General features: G+C 38.7%; 1 protein-coding gene and 1 pseudogene across 3 annotated transcripts in view; one reads left to right on the top strand and one right to left on the bottom strand.

Annotated features, from left to right (window-relative positions):
* TEC (tec protein tyrosine kinase) overlaps positions 1-14,502 on the bottom strand; it is a gene marked incomplete at both ends in the record, with an annotated part of 70,941 nt that extends 56,439 nt beyond the window's left edge. Inside the window, one exon of one of the 2 annotated variants that reach the window (XM_084233844.1) lies at positions 14,326-14,502. In XM_084233844.1, the coding sequence (XP_084089970.1) occupies positions 14,326-14,463 (138 nt within the window). The remainder of the gene's footprint in view (positions 1-14,325) is intronic. The other variant, XM_084233842.1, reaches the window with a different exon arrangement.
* LOC311171216 (Golgi apparatus membrane protein TVP23 homolog B-like) lies at positions 2,412-3,334 on the top strand (annotated as a pseudogene). Its single transcript has 2 exons — positions 2,412-2,651; positions 2,975-3,334. The product of its transcript is annotated as a Golgi apparatus membrane protein TVP23 homolog B-like (transcript).
* Positions 14,503-22,453: the final 7,951 nt, after the last annotated feature.

Raw genomic sequence — 22,453 nt, 5'->3', positions numbered from 1 at the left:
TTCAACGGAGGAATGAATAAAGACAATGTGGCATCTCCAACAGTGGAATATTCATGAGTTATAAAAAGGAATGAGGTACCCATACCTGCTACAACATGAATAAACCTTGAAAACTTTATGCTACATGAGAGAAGCCAGACATAAAAGGTAACATGTTGTATGAGTTCACTTATATGAAATACCTAGAACAGGCAAATTTATAGACAGGAGGCAGATTAGTGACTGCCAGGGGTTGGAAGGAGGGGGGCCTCGGATTGACTGCTCAATGGGTATAGGGCTTCTGTTTGAGATCATGCAACTAAGTAGGAGTGATGGCTGTAGAGCGTCATGAATGTACTTAAAGCCACTGAATTGTATACTTTAAAATGGTTACAATGGTAACTTTGATGTTATGTATTTTATCACAATAAGAAAAAAGAGATACATTGAGAGTGTGTCTTGGCTTTGCCTTCCTGGCAGCTCAGCCGGGAGCCAGGAAGGGGTTTGCCTCCTGGAAAGGCAAGCCACCAAGTGCAAACAAGTCTTTGCAAAGCAAATCCAGAAAATGGCTTGGATTCAGAATATATAGTCCATGTCTTTTAAAAATAAATAGGAAAAGGGCAGAAAACTTAATTAAAAAAAAAGAGGAAAAATATCTGAATGGGCACTTTGACAGCGAATAAATGTTAATGAAAATTAACTTATGTAGACTTGTCCATTTTCTTTAGAAATCAGAGAAATGCAGGTTAAAAATACAGAGAAATACCAGGAGACACACGCACCAGAACTTGACCACCCAGAGGCAGGGGTGAGGCTCAGGGCTGAAAGGTGAAGGTGCAGGTCTGAGCAGGGAGTGGGGAAGGGCGGGGCTTCTATTGCACAAAGCCAACAAGCACTGCCAATATATATGAATGTGTAGTAACTAGTTTAATGTCTGAGAATCATAACAGTGGGCCATGAGTAGGATTCCGATGATCCCGTAATCCAATTTCCTCATTTTAGGGTAGAAACTGAGACTGACCTGATAAATGTCCTCCCCAAGGTCACATTTGCCAGTAGAGCCAAAAGGAATCTTACACTCTCTAACTGCCAATTCACATTCCACTTGCCCCCAGGGTCTTGATGTGCATGAATACAAAAGTTGAATTTTATCATTCCCTGCTCATAATCCTCCAAAATCTTTCTATCACATGAAAAAAAATATCCAAAGTCTTTTTCCATGGCTGACAAAGCCCTTCATGCACGATCTTGCCCAGCTCTGGTGTCCTCCTCCTTCATGTCCCATCCCATTCCCCTTCAATCCCTGGTTTCTCTGCTGTTTCATGAACAAAGAAGCACAAAGATCCAGCTTCCTGGGTCTTGCAGTCCTGGCTTCCTCTGCTGGAGGCGTTCCCTGGGCTGTAGCAGCCTGCCCTGCTCTCCCTAAGGTCTTCCTATAGACCACCTACAAAAAAACAGCACAACAGGCCCTACCCCCTTGCATCCTGCTTTACTTTTCTTCATAGCAGGGAAACATTTATAAGTGTATCAGTACACTGTCTTTCTCTGCTAAAAGGCAAGTTCCATGATAATGGGCAATTTGCTTTATATACTCTGATGTCCCTGGAGCCTGGAACAGTGCCTGTCAGAAAGTAGGCAGGTATATAATAATAATAATAACAGCCGCTGATATTACAATGGCACTTAGAAAATGCCAGGAACTGTCTTAACCATTTCACACACAGTGATTCATTTATTCCTCACAAAAATCTGTGAGGGAAGTGTTGGGTTGTTAGAAAAGTCATGATGCATGTATGCTTGAAAAACATAGAAAAAGTATTATGATTTTTCTGACAACACGTACTATTATTCACCTCAGTTTAAAGATGAAAACAATGAGTCACACAGAGATTAAGCAAATTAGTCACGGTCACATAGCAAGTAAATACGAATTAGGACTGGAATCCAGTAACCTGACTCCATAATCCATCTTAATCTTTTACTCTCTAACTCTTAAAAATTCTTTTAACTCAGAAATGGGCCTTAGGCATAACTAAAGTTACCCACAATTACGAAGGAATAGAAAACTGCTGATAAGCTGATTCCAGAACCTTAAGATACACTACCTCATCCAGTGGACACTGGTTTTGTTTCCTGCAGATATTTTGGCCATAACACCTAGCCTTAAAGAGCAACTAAGTATGACATCTGAAAATAAAGGGATGATCCTGTTTTTAAAAAATTCTGCATTACATACTTGATCTCTTGCATCAAATTATCCTTTTCCAAGAAAATTCAAATCTTTACCATTTATTTCGACACTATATGACTATCAATCCTGGTCAGGAATAAGGTACTCTTAAAATTAAATCACTAGAAAAAAAGTATCTAACCTATTGGGGCCTCCCTGGTGGCTCAAGGGGTGAAGACTCAGCACTATGGGCCACGACACCATGTTGCAGCAGGACAGTAATGGTGACACTGAAGATGTTTCACTTTTTGATGTGGAAGAGGGGATAACCACCAGACCAAAAAAATCCAAAATCAGACACCCAGCGGCATCATTTTTCCATTTATTCTTTCACATCAGTGCAATTGTAGTCTATCTTCTCTGTGAATTGGTCAGTAGCAGTTTTATTGCCTGTATGGTAACAATTATCTTGTTGTTATCATGTGACTTTTGGACAGTCAAGAATGTCACAGGAAGGGCCTCCCCGGTGGCGCAGCGGTTGAGCGCTGGGTTGCGAAGCTGCCCGCGGCCTCTGGGGCGCCGGTTCGATCCCCGGCTGCTCCCCGGCCACCAGAGGAGGGTCCCACATGGCACGCAGACCTCTCCTGCCGCCCGCTGCTCCCCTCAGCAGTGTACTTCGGTCCTTCTGCCTGTTCTGCTCCCCGCTCTGGCTCTGGTGAATTCTCTCACCCTCCCGCGCTTCTGACTGTACCCAGTGCATGTATAAACAAAACAAACAAACAAACAAATAAATAAAAACATGCCTCTATTAAAAAAAAAAAAAAGAATGTCACAGGAAGACTTATGTTTGGCCTGTGTTGATGGAATCATATTGATGAAGATGGAAAAAGCCATTGGGTGTTTGAATCCAGAAAGGAATCCTCTCAACAGAATAAAACTGTTTCAGAGGCAGAGTCAAGAATCTTTTGGTTAGGACTTGTTGCCTGTCCAGTGCTGTGGGTGATATTTGCCTTTAGTGCTCTCTTCTCCTTCCGAGTGAAGTGGCTAGCAGTGGTTATCATGGGTGTGGTACTACAAGGTGCCAACCTCTATAGCTACATCAGGTGCAAAGTGGGCAGCAGAAAGAATTTAACCAGTGTAGCTACATCTTATCTTGGAAAGCAGTTAGACAACCAGACTTCATGAAGAGAGAGAACATTTGTATGTTCTATTTCATTGGGAAACAACTGAAGAAATGTTTACTCTGAAATTTCTAGAGCTCAGTACATGTTGCAAAGGTGGGGGGGGTTCCATTTGAAAGTTTACTTATAAAGGAAAAGCAGTTTTCATATTATGTTTTTATTTTCTTTCTAGCATTTGGGGCTTGAAAGCATGGTGTTGCTAGAAACATTATCAAAATTTGGTTCATGGTATACATATGTATGCACGGAGTCACGTAATCCATATGTCCCAAGTGAGTGAAAGAGTTGGCGTTCATGTACATATATAATGGAGACATTTGCATCTTCACCCCTAGAACTTAGGAGGATGTTCCTAGTGTATCTGTTTAGTATTTCTGTAGATTATTTTCAGAAGCAGGTTTTGCTTCCATGATAAGAGTGAGCACTTTGACTTATGTATAAGTTAGAAATAATTGTTAATTTTACAACTTAATATATATATTTCATGATGAAACTTCTTATCCCAAACATTCACAGGCAGGTAGAAACAGGATTTTTGTTTATGTTTATTTGTAACAAGTCATGTACATGAGTCCCAACTAATATATATGGAATTTTCATAGTTTATGTTTAAGAGATTTGTACAGATTGATGCTGTTCTGTGTATTTTTTGGAAAGGAAGTTAGGTTTCACTTTGGAACTTCATGGAACTTTATCATTGGTTGTTGGCCTGATGAAGTCTTTTACCACTAAAAGTATTATTCTTATAGTGAGAATAATAATTTATGTATTTGGCATAATAAATGCCTAAAAGATATTTTATTTTGTGAATCTATTTTTTTCCTGACTCTAATAGGGATATTGTAAACAATGCATTTGTAGTAATGTTATTTCTTTTAAAAAAGCAATATATGTAATAATCTGAAACTATTTAGGCATCTGTAAATTGTTATAGGTACCATTGACTTTGTAAGTCTTCTAATCAACAGATTATTTTATGAATGTATTTATACATTGTTAAATTTTTAAAGATGTTTAATTGATTGTCTTTTGAGGGATAGCTCTGAAGGTGTGTAACTTTATATTTGTATAAAACTCTACTGTTTACAAATCAAAAAAAAAAAAAAGACTCAGCACTATGAAGCTATCTCTCCCAGGTCAGGGAGCTGACCCATATGGTGCAGTAGACCTCTCCTGTCTCACCCACTGCTTCCCTCAGCAGGGTATTTCAATGGATCTGCCTGTTCTGCTCCCTATTCTGTCTCTATCTCCTCCCAACCTCCGCCCCACCCCCAACCTCTGGCTTACAACCCAGCTCTTGCATGAATAAATAAATAGATCTTTTTTTTTTAAAGTATCTAACCTACTAATAAGCTGAGATGGATTTATAGGGTTCCTTTCCAACTAGAACATTGTTCTCTACTATTGCCGTAAGCTATGAATGTAAATAAACTCATCTTTGAGTTACTTGTAAGTTTTCTATGTGAAGAAACTTGTTCAATGTATTTATGAAGTGAACTATTTAACCAAGCCTTCTAAAGTTCCTAAGTGTTACCATCTAACCTTTTCTAACTTCTTTCATATAAGCATTCACAGAAGTATTTCCTTTTCATGTGTCTCTCTTTTCTCTATATCTCTAATTTACTTAAATGTATAGGGTTCCCACTGGCTCACAGGGGTACAGTGAGGAAAAAGACAAAAATCAACAACTTCTAAAAACAGTACCTTCTCAACATCTGATATATATAAAGCCAAAGAAGGGAAGGAGGAAGGAAATGTATGTATAGAGGAGGTCAGTGAAATTACTCTTCAAGGAAGTCCCCCTTTGTGGTGCGGGAAGTAGCACGATGTGGTTTAACAGCACACAAGCCAGCGATAAGACATGTTGACGCACATATCTCATGAGATGTCACTTCAGAAAAGGCACCTGAATTGGTTGCCACCAATTTTTCACTTGTAAGTTAGATGATGGACAAACTTGTTAGTTATCTAAGATCTACAGATACACTTGAAGGAGGTGCTAAGAAGAACAGAGCATTTCAAGTATGCGTGCAACACTGCCTGCTTTTGTGAAAACTACATTATGTAAAATTTAAGAATAGAAAGAAACCTTAAAATCCTGGTGCAAGTGTCCCATATTTCACTTGGAAACCCAAGGGCCAGTGAAGCTGAGTCCCAGGTAATCTAGAAAAGCAAACGCAATGCAAACAGCAGTGACAGAAGGGTAAGAAGTGCAGATCTCAAGATGCCCCTTCATAACAGAGTGGTTGCAGCACTGAAAGTCTGCCAGTATGAACTCATAAAAGTAGAGCTATAGTTTAATCAGACTGCAAGTCTGTAAGTAAAGTTGGAATCATTTACCTTTTAATTTCTTCCTTCCCAGCATACTGTACATACTCATTGCATCTTCGATACACAATGAACAAATTAAAACAAATGAGCTGAGTTCCATATAACAAACTAAAGTGTATGGTCTTTCTGCGTGCATATTAAATATATACCTATATTCCTCTAAAAGGACTGATGTTCACCTGTTAAAATCCCATGAGCAGAGAATAACTCCTGTCCATGTTACTGTTTGCAGTAGCAAATAAAATTAAGGAAGCACTAAACAGATATGATTCCTTAGAGTAAAGACGGAACAGACAAAACAGACAAAAGTTTTCTCATACAACCAGGATAAATGGGAGGAAGTCCCTTTCTCACAATCTATTAAAAATCACTGGAGATTTCATTTCAGTCTCTTACTTGTTCATTTAATTTTGTTTAACAAACAACTATATTGCATTATTTTGTGCAATTTTCATGTCCGGTATTTGCCAACATGGAATTATGCAAATATGATAGACAGTTCTCTAAGACTAAAAATGAAAAAGGCAAAGGGAGAGCTTTGGTAAGAAGAGCTTTGGTAACAATGTTTTCGATGATCTGAAGTAGTAATCATCCAACTGTAATTTTTTTTTGTATTTAATTTTTAGTTGTTTTTACTTTTTTTAATTAATTTTTCATTGCGGTAACATTAGTTTGCAAGATTTAGAGGTGTAGGGTCATACTCAGGGGTGTGTTTAGCTTGGAAATCCAGTGTATTCATGAACCCTAATGGCTGCTAATGTCAGGAGTTCTAAAGCATCAGAGAATTCACTGCTCACTACACAGGTGTTATTAAGCACCCTTCTGTAGATAATTCTCTACATATCTGATCAGGATCAAGAGTGGCTAAGAATTAGCATACCCTATGCAGCTTAGAAACAACCCAAAATGCTGTTTCACTTTCTAAAAGTGCTTTATGATTTCTTCTGACAGTTCATATTCTGGCTGTTTATAGTTTGGGGTAAAGATTAATACTAATCAACACTAAATTTAAAACATAGCTTTTTTCTAAATTAAAATAATGCATCTCCTCAAAAAATAAAATGGAACAAAATTGTAAGGGAAATAACTCTAAAGAGACACAGTAAGAACATAAATTCCAAGGCAGAAAGTGATAGTCTTTTTAAGCAAAGGGGTCTGAACAGTCACTAGATGGTGTCAATTGTAATGGTAAACAATCTTATTATTTAAGTTGTATCTGTATTATTTAAGCTGTAACCATACTGTTTAAGTTTCCTCATCTATGTGGGCAACCCAAACACATCCTTTAGTGTACTCAGGGAGTGCAATCAGAGAAGTTGATTGAAGAATATTGGGATTGACTGGAGCAAGTCATCTTCTTATTCTCAAGTATAAATTTTAGGGGTCATTCTTTAAAGGTCCTTCAAGATCTAAAATTGTATGATTCTTTTTTATAACTAACAAATCAATTAACCTTTGTATGGATAATTATCAGTTACGTAAATCTATTTAAGTCTAGAACAGAATAGTTCCACAAAAACATGAAGACCCTTTACACCACAGGACCATTGCATATGCTGTTCCATATAGAATATGGAAGGAGTTCTTTCTCCCCAACATTTTGATCATTGTACTGTGGTTGTATAAAAGAATGACCTTGTTTCTAGGCAACACACAGTGACTATTACACCTAAAAGGGACAATATCTGTAACTTACTTTCAAATGGTTGAGAAAAGATGCATGTCAAGAGAAAGAGACACAGAGCCCAAGAGAGTATAAAGCAAATGGGGCATAACCATAGGCATCTATAATCTGAGAAAGGTTACTCAGGAATTCCTTGCACTATTATTACAACTGTTCTGTAAGTTTGAAACTAGAGTGAAATAAGAATTTTCCCCAAAAATGGAATGGAGGAAATAGTGTTCTCTCTTCATCTCTCCTAATAGATTTTCACTTTCTAAAGAAAAAAAAAATCAGTGGGTGTTACTGAATTATAATGGGTAATAATATGGCAAAATAAGAGGGATAAATCAGATAGTCTGCATCTTGGCTCCTTTAAGTGATTAATGTACTATAAAGTACTATAAAGCAAGATCAGGTCCTGCGTAGCAGAATAAGGAAACTGATATGAATCGGAAGTGGGAGATGTGACACAGAAGGGAAATTGAGACACGAGTCGAAAAGTTGATACTATCTTATTTCAGAAACGAGGAAACTCAACAGCCAATTAGAAAAATGAGTTTTCATGGGTGAATATAATTGTGAATTTTTAGATCCGGAAAATTCCCTAGTATACTTACAAGTACTGTCTACGGAGTATTTAGGGTCATATCACATTTTACAAAATGGGTGAACTGTCTCATAACTTGTTAAGTCTGAGGCAAATGTTTGCAGTTCCCCTATTATATAAGAGATTCTTTTTCCACTCCATGCTCACTATCCAGAATCCCAGGAAGTGATGAAAGACACAAGTCTTCAGGTAGAGATTAGAAGAGCTCTATAAACTTATGCTTCCTACAGGGAGTGTCTACCTAGTCTCAGGAAACAACTAAGAAAGATCAGACGATACAACATTAAGAGCCTCTAATCCCTACACAGCTCAGAGTTCCAGGTTCCCAGGGCTGATCAAGAAAACAACTCTCAATGATCTGGAAGACTCTAGAAATTTGATAGTTTGCCAAGAGTGTTTGAGAGACTCATGTCATCATATGTCACTGATTACCTCTAACATCCTAACTCATAGCCAAGTAAAAGATTAAAATTTGAAGCATCTCATCACAACAGTGTTTGATTTCTGTACTACCGGAAAAATATGAAAGGAAGTCCCCGTGCCCTGATGGAAAGAGCACAGACCTTAGAGTCAAACCACCAGGCTCAAATACTGACTCTTCTAATGATCAGCAGTGTGACGACCTTTCTTGTTGCCATGGTCATGAAGTACATTTCGGATAAACATTCCCTGCCTGGATATAAGGGTTGAGGTCTCCCCATTTCTCCTTTGATCCATGTAGGTAGAAGTCATGGTTTGGGGTGGAGGAAGAGCGGAGACAAGGTTCTATAGCATCAAGTACTTTGTATTCCAAGTAAGGAGTTTTAACTTGATCCCTGAGAAGACAGAAAGCTACAGGTTTTTAATATCCCTCTGAAGGTCATCTCAGTGAAAGATGAAAATCCAAGAATAAAATCAAGTAGGGCAGTAATTTACCTAAAGGAATGGATTTGGGAGCTGCAATAAGGTTGTAGTGGAGGGAAGGAGAATTCACAGGACTTTGTAACAGGTCTGATGTGTGTTAGGGTTGAATTAGTGATGACAAAGGAAGAGTTAAGTGTCTAATGAGACAGACTATACATGAAATTAATTTCTAAATTATATCTACAGATTAAAGAACAGTGCTTTATAAAGTCAGTTAGATAATGGCAAGAGCTAAGACAAACTCCCTGACTAGTGTTAATTTTCTTCTACCATAAAGAAAATTCAAGAAAAGACAAAACTGAAATAAATAGAAATATCCTTAAAAGTTCTAAAATAATTTTTTTAAGATAAGATTTATTTATTTATACAAGCACTGGGTACAGTCAGAAGCGCAGGAGGGTGAGAGAATTTACCAGAGCCAGAGGGGATAGCAGAGCAGGCAGAAGAACCGAAGTACACTGCTGAGGGGAGCAGCGGGCAGCAGGAGAGGTCTGCGCGCTCAACCATTGCACCACCGGGGAGGCCCCTAAAATAAAATTTGATCTGTAGTATAGAGAGCTTTAACATATTTTTTTCTAATTTTCCCTTGAGTGTCAAGAATGTTTCAAAGACAGACTGCAATTCATTACGTGTATGATTTTTTGCAAGTTTTTAACCTAAGCTTCATATCATTCCCATTTTATATGGAGGTAGTAATAAGATCTAATGCAGCATTGAGTTGAGGAACAAAAGAAATAACGCAGGTAACATACTAGGCACAGTGCCTGACATGTACTTGATGCTCAATAATCTGCATCATTATTACTGCTAGTGTGCAGAAAAGAGTTAACCTAGCCAGTGTCTGAGACTGCTATCCTGTGAAAGGCCTGATTACAAGGTTGGTCCTTAGCTGGCACCTGAAAACTGGGTCTTTGGGAGGGTGCCACCATCCCCAGCAATATAAAGAGTGGCACTGTGCTTTCTTGTGCAATATTTGGTTTATGGTTTATGTTTTCCTTCTGGAGTCTGCAATTTTGATACAGGTTCAGTTGAAGGTACCTATGTGACCAGCCTCTAACAAAAGCTTTGGGCACTGAGTCTCTGACAAGTTTCTACTATAGTTGACACTCCAGAGTTGTTGCAATTTGATGCTGGAGAAAGCAGCACACCCTTTGTGAGTGCGCTTGGATAAAACTCCTGCAATCTTGTGCCTGGTGTTCTCTGGGCTTCTCCCCATGCCCCTCTCCCCTCCGCTGATTTTGCTTTGACTCCTTTTATGGTAATAAACCACAGCTCTGACTACAACTGTACGCTGGGTCCCATTAAGTCAGTGACTCACCGACCTGTAGTTGGCCTGCAGGATCCCAACACTACTCATCTCCCTGCACATTCAAATTTGTAGACTATTTTCCAGTTTCCATACTGGATCGGTATTCCAAAAAACAAACCAACCAAATTGGTAGTACCAAAGTCCAATTATAAAAAGCTTCTAATTACTTAGTTAATGGTAATTGTGGATTTACATAATACTTGAAATATTTTTTTTTAAAGATTTATTTATTTATTTATACAAGCACTGGGTATAGTCAGAAGCGGGGGAGGGTGAGAGAATTCACCAGAGCCAGAGCGGGGAGCAGAGCAGGCAGAAGGACCGAAGTACACTGCTGAGGGGAGCAGCGGGCGGCAGGAGAGGTCTGTGCGCCATGTGGGACCCTCCTCCGGTGGCCGGGGAGCAGCCGGGGATCGAAATGGCGCCGCAGAGGCTGCAGGCAGCTTCGCAACCCAGCGCTCAACCGCTGCACCACCAGGGAGGTCCCTTGAAATATTTTTATTCCACATCTCAACATATAAAAGTCTCTCCACTCCATGTTTTCTCCCCATTTTTAGGGGTCTTTTTCCTTATTAAACTCAAGGCCTGCTCTTCCCTGGCCCCATTTCAATGGAGCCTCCACTGGAACATCACATGCACTAATCCAGTGTCATAGTTCCTTGACCAGAAAGCAACATTACTTATGAAACCTCCAGTTTCTCTGTTCTGTGTTATCTGACTAAGATAAAAAAATATAAATTGTCAAGATCGTTCATCAGTTCACTGTAATATGCAGCAACATCAGTTAATTGACTACCACAATAGCAAGGAGAACGAACTAAAGAATGACCCACAGCAAAGACTGAAACAGAAGTTTTGCAATATTAGACTTGGAAGAAACAGCTCACAGAAATTCTCATCATCTTGAACAGAATTTCTTGGCATATTTTGAGAAGCACAATAAACTGTACTTAATAGAGGATTTCAATAAAAGCCATCACCCTCATGAGGAAGGAGCTGGGGTCCAGAGAACCAGGAGATGCAGACTATATTTCTTATGTAATGATTAATTAAGTTTAGCGGTACTTAACTGCCATGAGGAAACTAGGACTCCTAGTTTAGGACTCCTATATTAATCAGTAGCCTACTCATTGTTTTCCATTTGAAAACACAACTATGAACATTTATAAAATAAGACATATATAAAATAACATATATAAAATAAATATCTTTAGAGCTCTTTATTTTAATTCCATGGTTCTTCTAATCCACCTCTGGAATCTGACATCTTTAACAAAATGTTACTTTTAAAACACCTGTTGATTTTCATGGGTTAATTATACCACATACCTTTATAAATCCCAGTCTCTAGCACTGAAGAGATGAAAACCCAACCATTCATCAAGGTGAGAGCATTCATTCAAACAGGGAAGAAGGCCTCCCTAATGGTGCAGGCAGTTGAGCACAGCGCTGTGAAGATGTCCGCAGTCTCTGCACCATGGGTTCGATCCTGGCTGGCCAGGGAGATACCCACATGGGTTGGCAGACCTCTCCTGTCTTGCCCTCTGCTTCCCTCAGCAGTGTATTTCAGTCAGTCTGCCTGTTTTTGTCCCCCACTCTGTCTGTGGTGAATCCTCTCACCTCCCTGCATATCTGTCCTGTACCCCGGTTCTTGTATGCATGAATAAATAAATCTTTAAAAAAAAAAAAAAGAAGATAATGGCAGAACATTTAAAAAAAAAAAAAAAAAAAAACAGGGAAGAAGCATAACGGGGTGTTTCTGGGCTTTCCAGAAGTCAGAGAGCTAATTCAGTCCAGTATTATCAGAAAAGTCAGTGTTACTTTTCAAGAACCCAAAGTCTTATCTTCAAACTCTTAACTTTTTAATATTGGTAACTAATCATTTTTAAATGTGAGAGGCTAACAAATCTGTAACTATTCCATACATTTCAAGCGGAAACTCATGACTAAGGAATATCAGTCCCTCTGAAAAGAAACCAGGAGGGATCAAAATACCCCATTTATCAGGGAGTAGGGCTTAAGGCAGGAAACAAGCTAATAGGATCAGCTCCCTGGGCCAGTCAGCAACAGACTGGAAGGAGATCTATTCTCACCTTCAGTGTCCGAGGCTGGGTTTTTGATATTGTGACAATGAGAACTTGCTGGTTCTTAGGCAGATGAGACTGCTCCCAAGCAGACAGATATATGTTTTTTTAATAATATCAGTCCATATTTCTAAGCAAATAATGTAGATTTCTGAGGCTTTTTGGTTAGTAAACAACCATACTTTACTACTTTCACTGCTATATTTCTATTCTTTTGGTACATTAAACTCAACAAATATAACAAGTAATTATAATAATATGACAAATCATTACCATACAACAAAAATTTATTGATGTTTCTTCTTAAAATCTGTTTTAGATTTTCAAATAATTCACATAGAATATTTTTATCTGAAACCCTTTTGGAATTCTGATATTTCAGATTTAACAAAAGAAATATAGCACATTTACCGTCTACAACATAACACTCCCAGCTGGGACTGGGCCAGCCCCACATAACTAAACCCATTAATATTTCCACACAAACACACACAAAAAATTCACACTGAATAAGATAAATAAAGACTAAAAATAGCCTCATCTCAGATCAAATTTTATAACTAAAAGAGTTTTTGAAGTTTTGGTCTTTAGCATTTGGGGGATTAAGGAATGGTAGATAAGGGACCTACAGCCTTGAATTCATGAATTTACAGAAGCCCACCGCTCACAGCAACAAGCCACAGCAGAAGTTAATAGAGTTGAGGACCACGGTGACAAACAATGTCATTCTGTTTGAACTGGGAAACCAAACCACAGAGAAATTCAGAGGGGGTAAAAATAACAAAAACAAAACAAAATAAAAAACAAGTTAATCGACTTCTGAAAAGGGCACTGTTCCTCAGAAATTAAATTTAAAATAGAATAAAATAAAATAAAACCAAACACCAAGATCACCAAGAATCTACTATAACCAGCTAGACAACAGCATGTGCTCAACAGGGGCAACCCAGACTCCAGTCACTGCCTAGACCCCGAGAATATTTCTAGGGGAGGAGCATGGCTGGACCTGCAGAGGTCCATGTCAGGAGGAAGAGGGGGCCAGAGCTGACTTGCATCCATGCACCTCAGCTAGTAATAGAACCTCAGCCTGAAGCACTTACAAAGCCCAGGAGCTGACTGGCAAGACACCCTCCTCAGTGAGCACCCTCCTCTGCTCACTGACCAGTTTTTCAGTGAGTTGCTTCTCCCTAGGCCCTTCAAACAAACCTTGAAACAGTTGAAATAAAATAAACAAAGTGCTTGTCAAACAAGAGAAGTAGTTCTTTTGGGTCAACTTCAGTAATGTGCTGGGTCTGCCAAATCACTACATAGTTGTAAGTAACTTCTACTTCATAATGATAAGCTATTCATAAAAGGCAATGGACACACACACAGTTTATATGTGCAAGATTTTGACATATAACACAGCAGCATATGGGAAAAAGACATGTACACCCATAAACTAGTATCCCCTTATCCATAGTTTTGCTGGCAATTTTAGGTACCACCTGGATGGGTACCTTGGACCAGTCAACAATGGTCCAAAAATACTAAAAACAAGAAGATATTTTGAGAGAGATTACATGCATGTATCTTTGATTGCAGTGTATTGTTACAATCTTCTACTGTATTATCAGTTATTGTTATGAATTTCTTAACCATGCCTAATCTGTCATTAAACTTCAGTATATGTATACATGTGTAGAATAAAACATAGTATTCATCAGTACACTATAAACATACTTTATAGTACATAAACATAGTTCCAGGCATCCAATGGGGTTCCTGGAACACATCCCCTTTGGATAAGGGAGGACTACTTTAATGAATTCCATCAGGATCTAAAAGTAACATAGGAATTTATTTTCTCTAACAAATTAATTCAGTAGGCTGACATAAAATGCATAGCCATGTATAATACATCCACAGTGAACAGACTTGTGAATAACTTCTACCCATACCTAGAACTTTATCTTTTAAATCCAAATGATAACAAACTATGACCTTTACTTCATTATCCCAAATCTCCTTCCATAAGATTGAGGGTGGGTATGGGGGCAATATTATAAAATCATATCAACAAAGAAAGCAGCAAAAGTAAATTTTGACTGTCTCCTACCTCTGCCCGACCCTCATAGTAGGTCAACATGGACTGCGTTAATACAAAAAGTCTTTCTTTGTAGTTTAAGGGCGATGTCTTCTTTTTCTGCTGTGACCTTTTAATAAGAATCTCTTCTAGAATAGTGTTAAAATTCATCTCGGTCTTCTGATCACTCCTTCTCCAGCCATTGAAGATTCCAGTACACTATAATAAGGAAATAAACAGTTGAAATATGACATTAAAATTTTTCAAAGATCTTGAAAAATTACCTCACCGCAACTGGAGCCAATGAATGTCATTCTATGCAGCTGGATTGTCAATGCCCAGGGTACAAACACACAAGCTTATCCCACACCTTCCATCCTGCTCCTCTGTATCCCATCATGTCAAAAGACAATCTGGTCAAGGTTAGCTAAGATGAGGATAATTCAATTCTTTGTACCTCCCCAACATCCTTTCATTGTCTGGCATACTCTTCTGCTATTTGATAGTAGAGAAATAGATATCTCAAATGGAAAAGCATATTTCATTACCTGCATGGCATTTAAACTGCCTCCAGATCGTGGTATATAAAACAGATACCCAAATAAACACAGCAAACTCGTGAACAAAATGAATTAGTATGGTGGTGGATCTGATTCATCCTCCTACTTAGATAAGCTTGTAATCTTGATCAGACATCCCAGTCACCAGTCATGAGGATGTTCTCTGATATCTCTACTCCCAAGCTCACAGATCTCTTCCTGTCTCAACCACAAGAGAAAAGGACATCCACCATGTCACCACTAACCCTACTCAGAGCAGAGCCCATGTGGATAAAAAGGTTTGCAGCCATCTCTGGAGCCCCTACATCCAAACTATCCACATAAGCCTCCCAATAATTTAATGATCTGAAAACACAAAGAGAGTCAGAAAAGACCTCCTGATTCTAAATTGAGACAAATTGAATTAACAAATCTTTTCTTCCCTTCCCTCCACTACATCCTTACATGAAGTCATTGTATAAATCACAGAGGCAATAGGAGTCACACAAAGAGCAGAGGTGGTTACTTAAGAGCACAGCAGAGACCTGACACTAAGTTAACCATTAAGGAATTCTACCATCTTCACACCCAACCTGATAACTCCAAGAAGCCCTGACACTATTACTGATGTGTTGTCATCCAATCAGGCCCCACCTTTTCCTATAAGGTTACTTCACAACAGCTTAACCTCTAAACATGAGTTCCTTAATTTACAAAATGTTAAAGTTTACTCCCCACTTCCCCTACCACGGTTGGGTCTGTGACCTGCACTGTAGTCTTCGCAGCTTTTCTTTGGAAGCAGCAACTCCCTTTCATTCCCTGGGCCTAGACCCCATCCAGCCACTGACATGAAGATTAGCAGTTCAGAGGAGGTGTCCTGGATTGCCTGGACTCCATGGTAATAAATTCCTCTGTGCCATAGCTGAAGACCATATCCAGGTCAAATTCAATCTCTGGACTCAATGAGTATGTGCCTCACAGTCCAAGTTCTAGATATGATCTTGGACCTGGAGCCTGATGGAGAGCTAGAAGACAACTACATGTATGTAGTTGTATATCTATATATCTCTATATCTACATAGATATAGATATATAGAGAGCTATATAGAGATAGCTACAAATATATAGATATATACACATATCTATAGAGAGAGAGAGAGATAGTTGTTAACCAGAGTAACCAGATTAAGCAGGAGCTGAGATGTTTATGGATTGATCCATGCCCATCATACCCCAACCACCTGTGGCATAAGCCAGATGTGGGAAAATGCCAGCAGGGAGACTTTGGCTACTGTTCCTGGTTACTATGAGAACCAGCCAAAGCTTCCCAGGTAAGGCCACAGTGAAGCGCTCCTGCCCTGAGTGCTCGGCCGTGTACACACTCAAGTCACTGAAGCACTCCACACGGATGGCACCTACTTCAGCACCACTTCCCCTTACATGCTCTTCGTGGTGCACCTGAGTTGCAGCCTTAGTGGCTCCCCAACCAGTTTGTATCCCGGTTCTGATTTCAAGGTCCACTGATGGCCAACAAGCTACAGCTCCAAGAAGCAGCCACTACAGGGGCCCGTCAAGACAATTGCTGATCTCCCACCCCACCTGTCCCTGGATCCTCAACATCTCCATTTCTCTGCTCTCTCCCTTTGAGACACCCTCCAGGGTTTTTAGTTTAAATTAAAGGAGTCATTATTGTGATGGGGATAATGAAATAAAGTGGGAGAAAAGGCAGAAATGAAGATAAATGCCACAAGGTTATTTTGCTGTTTTATGACATTTGGCAACAACTTACTTATTCTGAAAACACTATACAAATGTTTATTATCATTTTTTCAAATTCTAATACTACTTTTCAAGCCCAGAGGATTATGACCTGGACAATGGTCATAACTGGTCTTCTTTTCCCCAGCTCCTGCCTCATTTTATTCATATTATTCATTTTATTCATATATCTATATAAATATATATATATATACCCTCATTTCCACTGGCTCAATCTTCAAAGACACTACTTTTTTTTAAACATTTGATATGTTTTTATTATTTTTTAAACATTTTTTATTTTTTAACATTAATTTTTTTATTTTTTATATCATTGTTCATTTTTAAACAATATTTGCTTCCCCCCACCCCCTCAGGTCCCCATAGAGTTTCCTTCACCAGTGCACCCCGTGCCCCATCACCTCAGTCCCCTGTGCTCCTCCCTCCCTCCCTCTCATCCCTCTCCCTCCTCCTCCCCTGCAGGCTGTCTCTGGTTTATAATTGTCTGTTTTTGTTTTTGCGTGTTTTGTATTGCTATTGTTGTTGTTTTTTTTACACTGATGTCTTATTTGGTTTCCCTGTATTCCTGCTATGAGAGAAACAATCTGATATTTTTCTTTTTCCTTCTGGCTTATTTCACTGAGTATAATTCCTCAAAGACACTACTTTTATCGTACCATTTTACTCATCAGAAATCATTAATTTCTCCTTAAAGCCTCCCCACCATCTGCAGGATAAAATCAAAACTCCCTAGTTTGACACTGAAGACTATCCATAATCTGGCTGTAACCTAACATCCAATCATTAATTCCACTGCCTCCCAAACATTCAACACTCTAGTCAAAGCAGTCTCCATTCATTCTCTGTCCTAGAGACCCTTCTCTCTACCTCTGAAAACTCTACTAGCTCAAACCTTTTTCATGAAGCCCTTCATGATGTCTCCAATTAATTAAAAATCTTCTGATCCTGTACTTGGGATCTCTATATCACCCATTATGGAGTTCATCATAGACATCCAAGTTCCACAACAATTAATGTACATAGTCTAACTTCTCACCAAGATTTTAAGCTCCTAAAAGAAGAGTTCTCAACCTTAAGTGCACATTAGAATTACCTAAGGAGTTGTTTTGTTTTGTTTTGTTTTTTAATGCAGATGCCCAGGGCCAATAGTCAGAATATTTGAATCAATTAGTCTTCACTGGGACTAGGGCGTCATATTCTAATGTTCAGGCAGATTTAAGAATCACTGTGATAAAGGAAAATATTGAGTTCTTCCACTAACTCTTTATATCACCTCTGGTGTTTGCAGCAGCCTCTCTCTATATAAGAAACAGGATATTGAACCCAATTAATGCATTAATTATCCTAAGCTCAGACAGACATTGAAGTTCTTATTCCTTTTGCATCTAAGTTAGTTATCCTTATTCTAAATTAAAATATTGGTACTCTTCCTCCTGCGAAACTGTCAGTGTGTCAACCACTTCCTTAGAAATCATCTTTTCATCTTTCTGTAACATATTTTCAAAGGAAGATGAAAATGTTGACTTACAAGAATAGTTTATAAAGGGAAATGAAGCTACGCCCTGGAAAAGAGGCCAGACTAGTTAAAAGGTTAAAAGGTTCCAAGTTAAAAGGTTCTCGGAAAGAATTCTTCAAGATGATGAATCTGAAGGTACTGGCAGGTAACTTACAACCAATTAGTACCATTAGCCAACTTTAAAAAAATTAAAATAAATCAATGCCAGGGGAAAAAAATAGGTGGATAAGAAAAAACAATCACAATATATTAGAGTCCTGTTACAATTAACATTTAGAAGGTAAACAATGAATAATAATCTATTACTAATATAAATATTTTGGGGGCGAGTGAGTACAGGAAACGTGCTTGTGTGTGGGAGTAGGTGAAAAGGAGCTATATCCTCTGTAGTAATGGTGGGAATTCAACAGATCATACCTACAACTGAAAAAAAGCAAGAAGTGACACGTAAGCATGTCACATAAAGGTTATGTTTTTAAAAAATACAAGTGCTTGTCTCTGCGATTCAGAAACGTATTGGGAGATGGCAGTGTGGAGGTATATGTCCTCTAGTCACCTCCCCTAGAACTCTACTAAAAACAATACACCATGTCAACCAGAGAAAGATAATCCCATCTTCAGTGACACAAAAGATGACTTTCAACACCAAATTCCAAACCATGACACACACCTGCCAAAAGCTGTGAAAATCAAACACAGAGGGGCAGCTGAGAGTGAATTCCCTAAAAGTTAGCATCATAACCCTAAAAGCCCAATCCTCTCATTGATGAGGTCAGTGAAATTCAGAGATAAGCAGAGCACAAGAAAATCAGGGAGACTTTCCACAGAATTACTATTAAGTAAAATTAGTAAAGTTTAGTCAAAATTATTATCATCAAGCTTTTGCTGTTTTACTGGGTGTTGGAACTGTTCTAAAGCATTGTTGTAAGTACTTTAGATGCAACAAAACCTTTCATTCTTTCAGCAAATCTTTTGAGTAGACAGTACTACTACTGTCTATTCTTTGCAAACCACAAAGTCAGTGATAGTATATAATTCCATCTAATACTTGGTAATGCCCTAAGTTTAGTTAAAACCTTTGGTCTTAGAATTTCTACATCATAACACATTGCATTATTATTATTATTACATTTCTCATCATAGGTTTCTGACAATGTCAGTGTCTTTGCAATTTGAAGAAATCTAGCATGAATAAACATCAGACTGACATTTATGCAAGAAATCAAATGTTGTGTGCCTGCCAACAGTACTGTAGATTATATTTTAATTTAAAAGTACCTAAAATCCCACCAAGCTCTGTTCTGTCATGTATAAGCTCAGCTTGAGCCCCAGTTTGCTGTTGGAAAAGGGGGATTTACAGCAGATACAAAAAGAAAAAAATACTAGAATGACTTCTATCAGAATAAAGGATACATTGTAGGTTCACCATATAATGTCATGTATTGGAGCTACTTCAGGGTTAGGAAACATTTTAACTCTCAGAAGAAAGTAATGCTGTAGCCCTCAGCTTCCTTATCTATCATACAAAGGCAGCCAGTGATAACCTATATTTTCTTAGAGTCATACTTTTAACCAGTTGATATCTAGTAAGCTACAAAGTTTCGAGAACTTGTCAGCTGACCTACAGAAGCTAGACTAATAAGAAATTCAAGCATCAAGATACCCAGTAAAACCCTTATGCAAAACCAATGACATCTAAAGAGCAGATAAAACTTCTTGCTACAAAGGCAAAAGTGACAGAGGCCAGCTTGCGCACCTCATCTCTCCCAGTGTCGCCACCCCAGTCCACTGCCATGTGATGGTCGATTATGACACTGGACTGAAGGTGTAGGTAAGACACCGAGCAAATTGCCTATACAAAGGTGACGATGCAAGAGAAATAATCAGGCTGTAACACAATCAGTAAAGTGTTCAGTTGAGAATAGAAATAATGATGATCTGGGCCTGCAACAAAGGGGCAATCAGAAGATGTGTTTCATCTAGGAGAGGGCATGAGAGAGTTTTAAAAGACAAGGAAGTGGCCTGAGTTTAAGCCTTTTGTTGTGAAACTGTAGGAATTGATTCTTTTTTTTTTTAAGATTTATTTATTTATACAAGAACTGGGGTAGAGGTCAGAGGCACGGGAGAGTGAGAGAATTCACCAGAGAAAGCAAGAGCGGGGAGCAGAACAGGCAGACTGAACGAAGATACTGCTGAGGGGAGCAGCAGGCAAGGCAGCAGAGGTCGGCAGCGCGATGTGGGTTTCTCCCTGGCCAGCCGGGGATCAAACCCGCGCTGCAGAGGCTGAGGACAGCTTCACAGTGCGGTGCTCAACACGCTGCGCCACCGGGGAGGCCCTAGGGATTGATTCTTAAGTCCATCTGCCTGTCAGTGATTGGTGGACAGAAAGTTTTCAGACAGAAGGCTACAGAGTGGGTGACCTATTGTCCCGATCAACGTGATCTCTAGTATTGTAAGTCATCAAATGACTGAGTCAGGCTATGTGATTTTCACCAAATAGTGTCAACATGGCAGTTGGAGACAAGATGGAGACTGACTCAGAAAAGGTTCCATACAGATACGCGTAGGTTTGACACGTTCTCTCTAAGACTAGTTTGAGTCTCACACTGAGGTTGCCCCTGTGGTCATTGTCTATGATGAGGGGGAAGGCTTGTGATTGAAGGTGAGGAAGAAAGGAAAAAGAGATTTAAAAACTAATAAAGGGGCCTCCCTGGTGATACAGGGGTTAAGTCTCTGCGCTATCAAACTAATGCCAGACATTGTGGCATGAGTTCCATCCCCAGTCAGGGAGTGGACCCACATGGCACAGCAGACCTCTCTTGTCTCAACTGCTGCTCCCCTCAGCAGTGTATTTCAGTATCTGCCTGTTCTGATCCCCACTCTGTCCCTGGTGAATCCTCTCACTCCACCACCAAAACTCTGGCCTACACCCCATTTCTTGAATGCATAAATAAATAAAATAAATCTTTAAAAACAAACAAACAAAGGAGTTTTGCAAAAAGAAATGATGTGCAATACCTTCAAGCATCAACAAATACATTTACTCTCAGGAAAGTCATATGAAAGTGGTTCTAAAGAGAAGCAGAAGTTGTCAAATATAAAAATATTCAACTGACAACTTAGACTCCCATCAAATATTCCTTCCACATTTCCAGACTGCTCCTTAGCTAGCCATTCTTTCTCATCTAAAGAGGGAATGTAACAGTCAATAATTTATTGGAAATGAATAACGAATATTCAAGAACGAGGATTTCTCAGGAAGTCAATTCAGTGATGCTGGGAATTGTCTAATCAAAATCAATGCCACTACAAATGAGTATCTTGTGGTCAATTAGCTACTTTTTAAAAATAAAATAACACAGTTGAAGCATAAAAACAGAACACGGAATCACTTATGATTAAAATATTAGGATACACTGTGCCTGACTGTTTTTTGCTCCTTTCTCCTCCTGCCCCCCATTCACACATACACCAATCCATTCCCACTGAGTCCCTGAATGCCTGGGCTGAGGATGGTATTTCCCAGCCTTCTGTGAAGTTAGGTGTGGCCACCTACGTTAACATCAATGGAGAGTGTACAGAAGTGGTACATGCGCCATTTTCTGCTTAAAGATAAGTTGTTTTTCTTGGATTTGGGGCATTTTCCACCTTCCCATCAGCTGGAGAATATTCATGACCTACTCAACTTCCCTTACAAATTCAGCACATCACCCCAGAATGCAGGGAAGGAACAAAATAGAACAGGAAACTGGCCCTTGCGGACTCCATGGAACAAAGCTGTCCCATCAACCTCGGCTAGCTAAATAACTCTGAGAGAAATATACTATCTTATTTTAGAAATCACATGCAATGATTTTGTTGTTATAGTAACTTAACTTCGTGTAATTGATACAGTATTACAAACACTTTTGGGGGAAAATGGCCTCTTTAGAATTGTGCTGACAAATTCAAAAGTAAAGTAAAGGAAGTAAAATTTTATCATGCATTTTCACCTGAAAAATTATCTCAAAAAACATATTTGATTCACTCTTTTAAAAGTTAGCAATTATAAACAAAATAGCCCCACATATGAGAAAAATAAATATGCTTTCAATTTATTTTGGGGGGATAAAGTTGGAATCATATTGGGTTTTTTTTTCTTTTACCACTTATTAAGAAATTTAAGTGAATTTGCTTAAAGTGACAATATTCTGTCATTAATTTTCCTTCAATAAGGGATTTCTGATATAAAAAATATTTTCCAGTCTGTTTCTTGCTATTTCAGAATCAAACAATAAGCAATGAAAATAAGGCACAATAACAAGTTACTCAAGTAGATAAAGTGATT

This window comes from Talpa europaea (assembly GCF_964194135.1).
Source record: "Talpa europaea genome assembly, chromosome: 5".
In the NCBI taxonomy this organism is placed as follows: Eukaryota; Metazoa; Chordata; class Mammalia; order Eulipotyphla; family Talpidae; genus Talpa; species Talpa europaea.
The sequence above is the reverse complement of the archived record's forward strand: the minus strand, read 5'-3'. Positions and strand labels throughout refer to the sequence as shown.